Source organism: Protomyctophum bolini (genome assembly GCF_963924005.1).
Source record: "Protomyctophum bolini genome assembly, chromosome: 2".
NCBI lineage: Eukaryota > Metazoa > Chordata > Actinopteri > Myctophiformes > Myctophidae > Protomyctophum > Protomyctophum bolini.
The window spans coordinates 2,392,431-2,404,930 of NC_137863.1; the positions used below are offsets into that span (position 1 = coordinate 2,392,431).

A 12,500-nucleotide genomic window follows, 5' to 3' on the forward strand; every position below is an offset into this window, starting at 1 on the left:
GACCCCCATCTGAAAATATGTTCTTCCAGGGACCCCCCAGAAGCAAAGATTTGAGTTCTGAAAGAATATATACACTCAAAGATTTGTGCCACATTTTCCCCGATTAAAAAACAAATAGCAGACCTACAAGCTCATGGCTTGTAGATCAGTATAACATAATGCTTAACACATTCTGGGCGGGAACCCCTTTTGGTGTTAGCATCATGTCATGCTTTAGCTATTGAAAAATAGCAGATCTACAAGCTCGTAGCGCGCCACCGAGTGGCGTGCTACGAGCTTGTAGGTCTGCTATTTAAATCGAAGAACGACTGACACAGAAACATAGCTTTTTCAGAAAACTGTCAGGATGTATAGAAGACATTTTTAGAATCTGATCTCAGGTCAGAATGGGTTAAAACACCAAGAGGGGTTCCAGCCCAGGATGGGCTAAACGGGGCGGGGTACCTCTGGATGAATCTGATCTCAGGTCAGGGGCGGGGTGCGTGCGTACCTCTGTATGCGGATGCTCTGGTCCTGGTGGCCCTGCGTGGCGATCATGACGTCGGCCTCGTCCAGCACAAACACCTTGATCTTCTTGGGGTCGATGAAGCGGAACTTGTGGCACCAGTCCAGCATGGTGCCGGGGGTCCCGATGACGATCTGCTCCTGCAGGGTGGAGCCCCTCTGCACTGAAACACACACCGTACAATACATCATGCACCGGTCTTCTCCCTTCTGGCTCCAAAACTGTGGAATGCACTTCCCATTGCAGTCAGAACTGCAGCATCACTCCCAATCTTCCGCCATAGTTTGAAAACCCACCTTTTCAGACTCCATCATGGCCCGTAGCACTTACCCTACCCCCCTTAGATAGCATTTCTGTAGACTCAGATAGCATTTGATACAGACTTATAGCATGTTATGTAGACAGCACTATAATTGCATTGTATATAGTCATAGCACGTCATAGTACATATGTATAGCATAGTATAGTATATATGTATAGTTTCATTATATAGATATTTCACTGTTACTTTCATAGCTTACACATGTTTCATGATAAATGTTTTATGTGATGTATTCCCATGCTTTTTTGTTCTTGCTTAATGTAAGTCGCTCTGGATTAAGAGCGTCTGCTAAATGCCTAAATTGTAAATTGAAAAATCGGTCTGAAAAATCAATGTCAGCGGGTCATAAGGAGAGAAGATGACTGCCCAACCTCCCCATACCCCCCTCCCTCCGAGTGATTTATTTGGTATTTAGATTTTTTGGTACTTACACATGTAAATAGTTTTCATGTTTTTGAGGTATTACTGTCATTATTGTGTTGTGAATGAATGCATGGGACCCGAATGGAAACAAGACCGCAAGGTTTTTTTTCGGTGTTATCCTTTTGGATAAATGTCTTTTGACTGTACCATGTACTGTTTTTGCATTTGATATTGTCTAATAAAATAATCAATCAATCAAACCCCATTCATTAATAACACCTCATTATGATATATAAAAATGTCATAGCATGATCCAATTCATTCATCATATAGTTTCAAAGACATGCAAAATAAAATCCTCCTCCTGTCCCCACAGTGAAGTGTCGAAGTGAACTTGGGCAAGACACTGAACCCTAAGTTGCCTCCAACGGGTACTGTCACACTATCAAAAGAGCTGCGCACAGCCGGGTTTTTAGACAGCTGGTGGATGGAGAAAAAAACTCCACTTCCCGTGGACGACTTTGCGCGACGGCCAGCTTCCCGGAAGCGTTCTCCTCCGCACAAGTTGTCCGCGGAAGTGGACCTTTTCTTTCTCCATCCACCAGCGGTCTAAAAATCCGCTGCGCAAAACCGTTTTCCGCTTAGGTCTGGAAACGGGGACTGAGAGAGCTCGCCACCATTGGTGTGTGAATGTGGAAAGTGAGGATGCTGGCGTCGACTGTTCGCCTCTTCACCTCCCAATGAATGCATGAATGAACCATTGTAAAGCGCTCGAGCACTTGGAAAAGTGCTATAAAAATGCAATTCATTATCATTGTTAAAAAACAATATATAAAAAAATTAAATCAAAAAGACCTCTCCCCAAGCTTTTGCTTCACTCATAGCGAGGAGACTTATTCTCCGCAATTGGAAATCTGATAAACCTTCGAGTTGGGTCAAGGATGATACAACGGGTACAAATCTCGCCAGAAATTTGTAAAGGCTTGGTCCTCTTTCCTTGAATTGTGTTTTCCTACATGTAATTTGGTTCACTGTGTACCCCCTTAATCTAGTAAAAGGCAAAATTTATTGTATTTATTTTATTAATTTATTATTTATATCCTTTACTACCTATTTATTTTATTGTTGTTTTTTTTGTTGTGGTCTTCTTTTGTGATGGAACCGGCCAACCGGGGAGGGTGGGGTATATGTGGGGTTGTTAACTTTTGTCTACAAAAATTGAAAATCCTATGAATAAAGTTATATAAAAGAAAGAAAGTAAAGGATGTGCTGCGTGGGAGACTTACACTTGTTGCCTCGGATGGCGTAGACCAGCTTCACTTCGGGGTAGTTTTTGCCCATCAGCTCGATGACCTTCCCCGTCTGAAGAGCCAGCTCGTAGGTAGGCGAGACACACAGGCACTGGTGGGGAAAATACACACGGAACTTAACCCCTTTTGACCTGAGATCAGATTCTAAAAATGTCTTCTACGTCCTGACAGTTTTCTGAAAAAGCTATGTTTCTATGTCAGTGGTAGGGCTGACCTTCGATCACGCTTTTGATGATCGACGCTTCTAAATTAATTTGTTTCGATCGTCGACGCTTCGAAACCCAACGGGGGGGTGCAGGGGTGCGATGCGAGGTGCGATGCACCATGCACAATTAATTTGGCTTAAACAACGATATAGCAGAGAGAAACGCATGCTTGGATTGGTCTCATTTATTTTAAACGATAAGCAACAACTGTTGCTTTCGCCCAATTGTAGCAGCGTTCATGAAAGCAGTGACGCACAAATAATTAGGCTTACAATAAAACATCCGACCGAGGCATTACCTCTCAAATAAAAAAAAAGTATAATCCAGACATTGTAAACGAAAGGCATTTTGCTTCTCTTCAGATTGAAACTGAAGATGTGAAAACACCAAAAAAACACCACCCGATCGTAACATCAATGAACTCTTAAATCAATCAAACCCTCTAGGCTCTCTATTATCTCTATCTTATATTAGTGCAGAAAAGAGACAATAAATCCCGCTTTGGGTGAAGCTACCAGGAGACCAACCTGAGGCCACTTGTTGTTGGGGTCCACGTGGCTGAGCATCGCCAGGACGAAGGCGGCCGTCTTCCCCGTCCCCGACTGCGACTGGGCGATCAGGTTCTGTGGACTACAGACAGAACAGACAGTGTTGATGAGCTTGTAGATCTGCTATTTTCAGAGTGCAAAACCCCCGAGCGCAACCAAACCAGAGACGGGATCAGTTCTCCATTTTATTTGTTGATAAAATTGTCAATATATCTAGTCTTAGTTTTTTTCGTCATAGTTTTAGTAAATCGTTTTAGACCAAAACCAAAACGTATTGCAACAATATCACAATATAATAACATAAAACTAAATCAGTGCTAGTGTGACTTTGATCAGTCCTGATACAGTAGCAGGGCTGGGCGATATGATGTGTCATCAAAGTGTCCTACATCATACGATGCCCGGCCCTGCACGGGCTTACAAGACACTCACAAAATGTACATACAACAATAATACACCAAAAACTAAATACTGTACATAGACAGTTATACTCATGGATACATCGTTCTCCAACTTAACTGCCACGCCTGCTCTATGAATTTTCCTAAAACAAAAACGTCATTGCTTGAACAACCATTTAACATAAAACATGCAGACATCCAAAACAATTCTGGGTTCTTATCCTGAATGTTTGTTTTTTTCAAATAAAGAGTTTCTTAAATCATGGTTTAGTGGAAAACCAAATGAAACTCATCCTCTACAACTCCCAGGTCACAAAGAGCACACAGTCTCTGCTCAGAGGTAAAGCACCAGATCTTAACTGCTGTCAGCTGGAAGCATTTTTCCAATGACTTCAAATCAATACTTCAAACGTTTTGCCTTGGTTACGATAAATGAACGTATAAAAACGAAGTGAAAATATCTGATCTGCTAGGCTACCTACACGGTAGACAAGACAGCCGCGTGCGTGATGTGTCCCATACTCACGGCTCTGCCAGCATCATGGGTAACGCCGTCTCTTGGATCTTGGAGGGTCGGTTGAAGCCCAGGCCGTACACGCCCTGGAGCAGCTGGGGTTTACTGCAGCACAGAGGAGATGAGGGGGGGACAATATACCTTTATAAGTTAACGGGTACGGGCGGAACGCAACGCGGGTGGGTGACCTTTTTTAATCAATTCAATTTCAAAAGCCTTCATAGCCAATTTCAAAATGAAGGAGCACCAATATGTAATCGATTTTTTACATTCATAAAAACAATAATATAAAATACAAATATATAAAATATATGTGGTTTACAAATAACATAAAATAACTAAAGTATAAAAACGCATGCCAGAATTTAAAATGTAGTGACTTTCTGTCCCTCATCCATCCGTCTCTTCAAAGAGGCCGAGGCATCAAACATCTCCAGATGAGAACCCTCTCTAGTCTACACTGATTCCGGCCAGTCACATCACCCGTTTTCTTTTTCTTTGTTTTGTGTTTTTCACCTTCATAGCCTATTTAGATCATATAGAATTTCTAATATAAAATAATTGTAAAACATGGTATTTATAGCTATGCCTATTCACTTCTAGTCAGTGGTGGAAAAAATACTCAAATGTTTTACTTCTCTTTTACATTCACAATCACAGAGTCCGTAGCGTAGCACTAGGTGACTAGAGGCTCCGGTCTTTTCTGAATCTGAACGCTTGAAATAATGTACTTTCTGACACATGGCGAAGTCACGAGCCGAGGCTCTCTGGAATGTGAGCGATGCAGCGCTCAACGTTGTCCCGTACCGTTGTGTCAAAGAGGACAACAATACACACTTTACACGTTGGTTTGTTAGCATCAAGTGCTAGTGCAGCTAGCAGACAGTGCAGTGGAGTTGGATGTTAAGAGAGCGCCCGTTTTTCTACAATCGATCGTTGTAGCCAGGCGCACCGCAGTAATTATCTGTAGTGGCACTGGTGCTCCCAAATATATATTTTGGGTCGCAAAGTGCAGGCGCATTTACGACCAAAATGGTCGCAATTTCGAGCCCTGCATCCATCAATAAAACACAAGACATGAGGGGGGGTGATCACTCACAGTCGGAGCTCCTCAAAGGACTTGACGGAGTAGAGCGGGGAGTTGGGGTCCCTCTGGAGAACCTCCACCTGGTTGGTGGTGTTCACCAGGTTACTGCGGATCAGCTTGTTCAACAACGACTGGGCCGCTTTGTCATCTGGAGGGAACAGACATGGCAACCCGTCATTCTACACAATATAACCACATTATAACCTTCAACAACGACTGGGCCGCTTTGTCATCTGGAAGGAACAGACATGGCAACACAACATTCAGAGATTAATGAATATAACCACATTATCAAGGCATAGAATTGATCAACCCTTTAAAGAGAGGTGGGGACAGAGATCGGGTATTATTATTGCTAAGCATTTTGGATCCATTTCTTAAAACACTGTATTTCCTAAAAGGTCTAAATGAAGAATTGGTGTTAAACTGTTTTCTATGAATAACTTTCCTTGTAATGTGGATTCTGAAATAAGACAATGATTTCTTATAATAATATGTATGTTCACTACTATGTATGTCTTTAATAATGTGACACGGCTGTATAGTCCCTTCTAATTGAAAAAAAAATCAATATATCTATGTCATTTCCGTTGCTACTGCCAATTTTGACACTGACGAAGGCCTGCGTGCCGAAACACGTTTGTCTGTCTGGTATGACTGCTGTGGAGCACATTCTTTATGAATAAAGACTCTTACTCGACTGGAAGTGAGGATTTAATTCATTTTCTATATAACCGAACTTTGACAGGAAAAGACTCGCTCACCGTATAAACAAAGAAGTAACTCCTTAGACTTGAGACTTAGAAAAATATATTTTCTTTTATTTTAAGATGCTGTGCTCATGGTGCTCTGTGCTCATGGTGAGATTAAAAAGCAAAACGTTTTCGGTCCTCAGACCTTCGTCAGTGCTATGGTTTTTTACAGACAAAGAACTTGCTTTTAAACTATATATAACTATATAACCACATTATAACCATATAAAATGAAATGGGAGTTAAATGCTGCAATTTGTAAAAATATGACTCCTAACGTGGTTGAAGTGGGACGTACGACATTTAAAAAAATGTCTTCTAAATCATGACAATTTTCTGAAAAACCTCATGTTTCTGTAGCCCCCATCTAAAAATATGTTGTTCTAGGGACCTCCCAGGAGCAAAGATTTGAGTTAAAAACGTTCGCTGTGAAAGCATTCTATACAAACATTTGCGCCACATTTTCCTCGTTTAAAAAGAAAATAGCAGATCTACAAGCTCGTAGCGCGGCACTTGGTGCCACGCTACGAGCGGGATGTGTTTGACAGTCAGTCAGTGGTCTCCATCACAGAGGGTAGGAAGGGATGTGTTTGACGGTCAGTCAGGGGTCTCCATTATTCACCTTTATCGTCCTCCTCCGATGGCGTCTTGGTTGTTGTTGTTGTTGTTGTTGTCGTCTCCCCTGCTCCCTCTGTCTTCGCCGGGGGGGCACTGTGACTGCTGACCGGGGGGGCGCTGTGACTGCTGACCGGGGGGGCACGGTGAGCGCTGGCGTCTGTTGTGGTTTTTGTGGAGGAAGTGCCTGTGACATCAATGACATGTTATTGTCGTCATGTCAGTGACTTAAACCATTCTGACCAGAGATCAGATTCTACTAAATGTCTTCTACATCCTGACAGTTTTCTGAAAAAGCTATGTTTCTATGTCAGTCGTTCTTCGATTTTTCAAAAATAGCAGACCTACAAGCTCATAGCGCGCCACTCGGTGGCGCGCTATGAGCTTGTAGATCTGCTATTTTTCAATAGCTAAAGCATAGCACGATGCCAACACCAAAAGGGGTTCCCGGCCCAAAATGACTTAACTATAATGATTAACGATAATGATTGACACCACCATCACCGTGTTTTGGTTTGGTGGTGGAGGAGGCAAGCGGGGAACACTTACCATTTTCTTCTGGCTTCTCTTTTATTGTAAGGCCACCGATCTGTGGAGATATAATAGTGTGATAGCAGAGATTAAAATAGGGAGCATTCTGCATCCCAAAACGCAGTTTATAGTTAAGGGACGCAATAAAACAACAACCTCTGCATCCACGGGATGCACTACTGTACTGTTTTTTTAATTCTAGTTTATTTTGCTAGCTTTAGTTATGATAATCATTTCTTCTTCTGTTTTCTACATAATAAGGTTAAATATAACCACATTATAACCATATCAAATTAAATGAGAGTTAAATGCTGTGATTTGTAAAAATGGCAAAATATGACTCCTAACGTGGTTGAACTCTTAAAATGTCCCTGGGACTCATCTAAAAGACCATCCCTGCACCCTGGGACTCATCTAATCCCTGCATCCTGGGACTCATCTCTAAAAGACCATCCCTGCATCCTGGGACTCATCTCTAAAAGACCGTCCCTGCATCCTGGGACTCATCTCTAAAAGACCGTCCCTGCATCCTGGGACTCATTACATTGAAAACCTATTTACATCACTGTGATAGTGGCTGAGTGAGCATTGTATTTGCACTGCATAAGAGGATATATAAATTTTTTTTTTATCTGATTTAGTGTAAGTATTGTCCGTCTTCCGATTCATGTATTTTAATATTGTCGACTGTATATGAATGTCTGTTCCTGTATCGTTTCTTCTGTATCTCGGCTACATTGGGAAAAATAAAAGGTCTACGAGGGAAAATGCTGCCATTTGTCCCAAAATGACTGCAAAAGATTGATTGTTTATTAGAAAAATCACACCCGTGTGAAGTGAGGGGCGCCATGAGTCTTATCATACATCATAATCATCATCATCATACATCAAATTATGTGCTCAGCCAATCAAATCATCACAAAAGTCATTCCCGGCCAAACAATTTTGGCATTTTCACTTGGATTTCTGTCCTCACTTTTGTTTTAATCATGTACTTTTCTCAGCCAATCAAATCATCGCTGTGAGGGTGATCAGCCAATGTTTGTGTTCAAACAGAACCACAAAGCTGGGCATAGGAGGGGCTAGCCCCCCTCAAAAACAAAGCTGGGCATAGGAGGGGCTCAAAAACCGCAACAGAGCACAGTCAAACACTTATTCCAAAAGGGAATATAGCACCAGAAACATAGGTACGCTCCCCATGGGCCCCAGGCTGAGAAGTAGTCGAATTATTACATAACATTTATATAACAAATTAATGCAATGTGACATGACAAATGTGATGATGCTCTGTTCACACAATGCTGTACCCCCTCCGCTCCAACTGTATTATACACTTGTATACCCCATTTTCAACTGTTTTTATTTTTTTTATTATAGTTTGACACTTGCTTTGGCAATGTAAACGTATGTTCTCTCATGCCAATAAAGCTCATTTGAATTGAAAATGAGTGCCTTGCCCCTCAAAATGTACAGTACTCCTAGCTTGATTTGATTTATTTATTAGATTCCATTTGCTTTTCTGTACATGACAGTCAGCAGCTACTCTTCCTCCTGGGGTCTTCGGTCCCTAATGCTTGATTCTGCCTTGCGATGCAGAATCAAGCATTAGGACCAGAGCTACAGTAGGCTACTCAAGAGTTGAAATTAAAGTTATGATGATGAATTATGAATGATAAGCCCTTGGCTTGACATCTCGATTTTGAAGTCCCATCCTTGCACCACCAGAGGCTACCTTGGCTGATCATCAAGGCTAATGTTGCAGTGCTAACAGACAGACAGAGAGAGCTCATGTGCTATTATGACATGAACATGCAGCATCTCTGTAACCAGCTAGCTAGCTAGCTTTAGGCTAGCTCTGGTCCATATTAGAGCTATGGACCAGAGCTAGCTTTAGGCTAACCGGTGCTTTAACTAGTAAAAAGCTCCACATGCCCGGCGTCTAGTCTATAAGTTCACTAGTATCTTATTTAAACCAAGTCACCATGGTTGGTAGCAGATAATTAAGTTAATTAAAACAACGTAATGAAGCAGAGCTGGTGTGAACAACAACAGAGGTAGAATGGGGTTGATATTAATAAAAGAGACAACAGCGAGTTAGCCATTAGCCAAGTTAGCACAACAACCAACCAACCAGGCCCCCCAGCCCAGGCGTTCATTGGACCGATCGACTGCGTACCGATTCCGCCGCCGCTTCCTGCTCGTCCACCGCCAGCGCCCAGGAGTCTGTAGCCGCCATGGTGGGATGGATGGAAGCCTCGTTGCTTCGGTTAGTTCCAAGTAGGAACGGAGAACCAACTCAAATAGCTCCGCCGGGAGGGGAGGGAGAGCCCCTAGCCGAGAGTTAACGAGACGTCTGTTAATGTGACACAAAAACTACCTAAAAAACTCCACAATGGCGTTGGTTCATTGGTTGGTCGGGTTTTTTTGGTCTCGAGCTCGAGCGGATGACGGAATACGACCGGCTCAGACAGCCGGGTGGAAAACAAGGGACAGAAAATGAGAATGGTTCCGGGCCCCGGGTTGGCATAATTTTATGGAGTTGATTGATTGATTGATTGAAATATGTATTAACAGTTTGCAGAATTACAGTACAATTCAACCAATCAATTCAACCAATCAATCAGTACAATCAACCACTGCTTTGTTTTGATGAATTGAACAAACCATTTTCATTTCAAGGACCCCCAGGTTTGACCTGAATTAGGGCTATACGGTCCCCCATTTAAAGACATTTCTATTCTGAGATCTCAATTTATATTGTAAAATCAATGTTAATTGAGAGAGTAACTCTGAGAGAGTACAAATGGCACCAAATTGACCCGTTAGGGTCCATTTGTACACTCTCAGAGTTACAGTCGACACATAAGTGCCCATTTGGTTCCAATTCATACTCAATTCATCTAAACATAAATGACACATAGATACAGTACAGTGATACTGTAGTCGTATTTCTTTATTTATTCAAAAAGACAAATGTTGAAAATAATTAAATTTTAAATGTAAAGGAAACAAAACAATAATAATTATCTCATACAAAATATTTCCTTTCGTGTTTTATTATTTTTTTATTATTGTTTTAAATTGCAAGTGTGCATGATGGGGTGAATTCGAATGATTTTGTATAGCCATATTGTGCTCAACCTGTAGATGTCACCAAAAACATCATCAACAAATCTCTTGCACGGCTGGTAAATAAATACCAGGCAATTACTCTACTCCAGTGGTTTTCAACCAGTGGTCCTTGAGGGGGTCCAGGTGGTCCCCAGCTAAATGATGGAGTTGGTAACCAAATAGTCATGGTATTATTAGTCAATAGTCATGGTATTAGTCAACCAAATCAACCCTGCTGTTTGGCTGCTCCTCTCCTCTCTCAGCTGAATTGATCCCAGTCTCTGCCAGTGGTTCCTCTGCAGGACGGACTGATAGATGATGACACTGGCTTTGGATTGTGCTGAGGAAGATTACATTGATCTCTGTTCCTCTGTCACCTTGTGGCCCCCTGGCCACCACACACACACACACACACACACACACACACACACACACACACACACACTCCCCTGCGTGCGTGCGTGCGTGCGTGCAGTGGTTGAACAAGCACTCACATTACTTAGTACTGCAAGTTAGAAATACTCTAGTCTGTAAAGTAAAGTAAAAGTCTGGAATTCAAAATTAAAAGTACATAGGGTTAGGGTTAGGGTTAGGGTTATATAACCCTATATATACATGTTTGCATCATCTGCATGTTAGCATGCACTGTAGCATGTATGCGTGTGTGTGCGTGCGTGCGTGTGAGCGTGTGTGTGTGTGTGTGTGTGTGTGTGCGCGCGTGTGTGTGTGTGTGTGTGTGCGTGCGTGTGTGTGTGTGTGTGTGTGTGTGTGTGTGTGCGTGCACGTGCGTGTGCGTGCGTGCGTGTGTGTGTGTGTGTGTGCGTGCGTGTGCCAGAGAACTAAACACAGGACTCTCGCTCCTCAGTTTGGAGACAAATGTGTGGAAGGCTTTGAAAGAGACAGACTTTTATACGGCGGCTGCCTCCAACCGGCTGCCTCCGCCGCGCTGAGGAGGTATCCATGGCAACTAGAAAGAGTCAAAGTAAGGTTTGAGGCCCCCGGAGGATGTGGAAGAGACAGAAACAGAAACAGAAACAGAGGGACTTTGTGTTCTTCTGCCATGTTTTGCCTGCACTGAATGTGACAGAATTAAGGTCTGTTCATTTACCGTATAGTACATACATGGGCAACTGGCGGCCCGGGGGCCACATGCGGCCCCCACCTTCACTTAATGCGGCCCTCAGGTTAATATTAGAATACTGATATAATATTGGTTTCAGTTGTTTACTATTCCACAACATGCAAACATGACTCGCTTTATTTACTTCAGTCTAAATTAGTAGCTCAATGCTTCAACACAAGTATAATTAAAGGCATTTGAAATTACATAAAAAGGCGTCGCACTGAGTTTTGAGCTTGTAAAAAAACCAAAAGCAATCTGGCCCTCTGGAGTTAGTGTGTGGGGGGGGGGTGGTCCCCAGCTAAATGACGGAGAGTGGCTAATCAAATGGACCTTTATTATCTTAGATCTTTAACTCTTGTGTCCCTGGCTCAAATGCAGAAGAAATAATGAGCCTTGAAATGAAAAGTCCCATTGTGTGTGTGTGTGTGTGTGTGTGTGTGTGTGTGTGTGTGTGTGTGCGTGCGTGCGTGCGTGCGTGCGTGCGTGTGTGTGTGTGTGTGTGCGTGCGTGCGTGCTCGCATGCGTGCAGTGCATCACAGAAGATTGAGGATGCATTCATAATGCACAAATACATAATTGAAGGTTGTGTGTGCAATATTCCGCTTCATGTTTATGCATGAAGCGGGCCATAATTTATGCAAGCAAAAATGGTATGGCTTTGTTGAGGATAAACAGAGCTGTTCAGGCTTGACATTATCGACATACAGTATTATATTATACAGTATATATTATACAGTATAGCTTATCTTGTTTTCTCTCCTCAGCATGTGGTGATCAGGCTGCTCAGCCTGTGGGAGGATTGGGGGGGGGTCCCATTTTAAGGACTTTTAAGATGTTTTTACAGTATGCTGTTAACCCTTCACACCCTGCACTATGCATCCCATGAGTTTTTTTTATGTATTTTTCATATCCGCGCCAGGATACTGTTCAGTGACAGCATCACCCATAGGAGGCCTTATAGCTATGTTTCACCAGTTTCAATTGAAACGGGCCTCCACCCTCAGGGGGGGGCCTCCACCCTCAGGGGGGACCTCCACCCTCAGTGGGGGCCTCCAAGCTCCAACTGACCGCCAGGCATCAGTCAACTCCCCGCCACCCTTGGCCCTCTCTCT

The 12,500-nt window shown here is 42.8% G+C and overlaps 1 protein-coding gene across 1 annotated transcript in view; it reads right to left on the reverse strand.

Annotated features, from left to right (window-relative positions):
• The window catches only part of ddx19b (DEAD-box helicase 19b), a 16,761-nt gene extending 7,161 nt beyond the window's left edge, over nt 1-9,600 (reverse strand). The window contains exons 1-8 of the mRNA XM_080785311.1: nt 9,331-9,600; nt 7,173-7,212; nt 6,631-6,810; nt 5,269-5,404; nt 4,182-4,274; nt 3,234-3,336; nt 2,477-2,591; nt 491-668 (exon numbers count right to left, since the gene is read on the reverse strand). Of these exons, the coding sequence (XP_080641437.1) occupies nt 491-668; nt 2,477-2,591; nt 3,234-3,336; nt 4,182-4,274; nt 5,269-5,404; nt 6,631-6,810; nt 7,173-7,212; nt 9,331-9,390 (905 nt within the window). The 5' untranslated portion in view covers nt 9,391-9,600. The remainder of the gene's footprint in view (nt 1-490; nt 669-2,476; nt 2,592-3,233; nt 3,337-4,181; nt 4,275-5,268; nt 5,405-6,630; nt 6,811-7,172; nt 7,213-9,330) is intronic.
• Between the last annotated feature and the right edge of the window lie 2,900 nt (nt 9,601-12,500).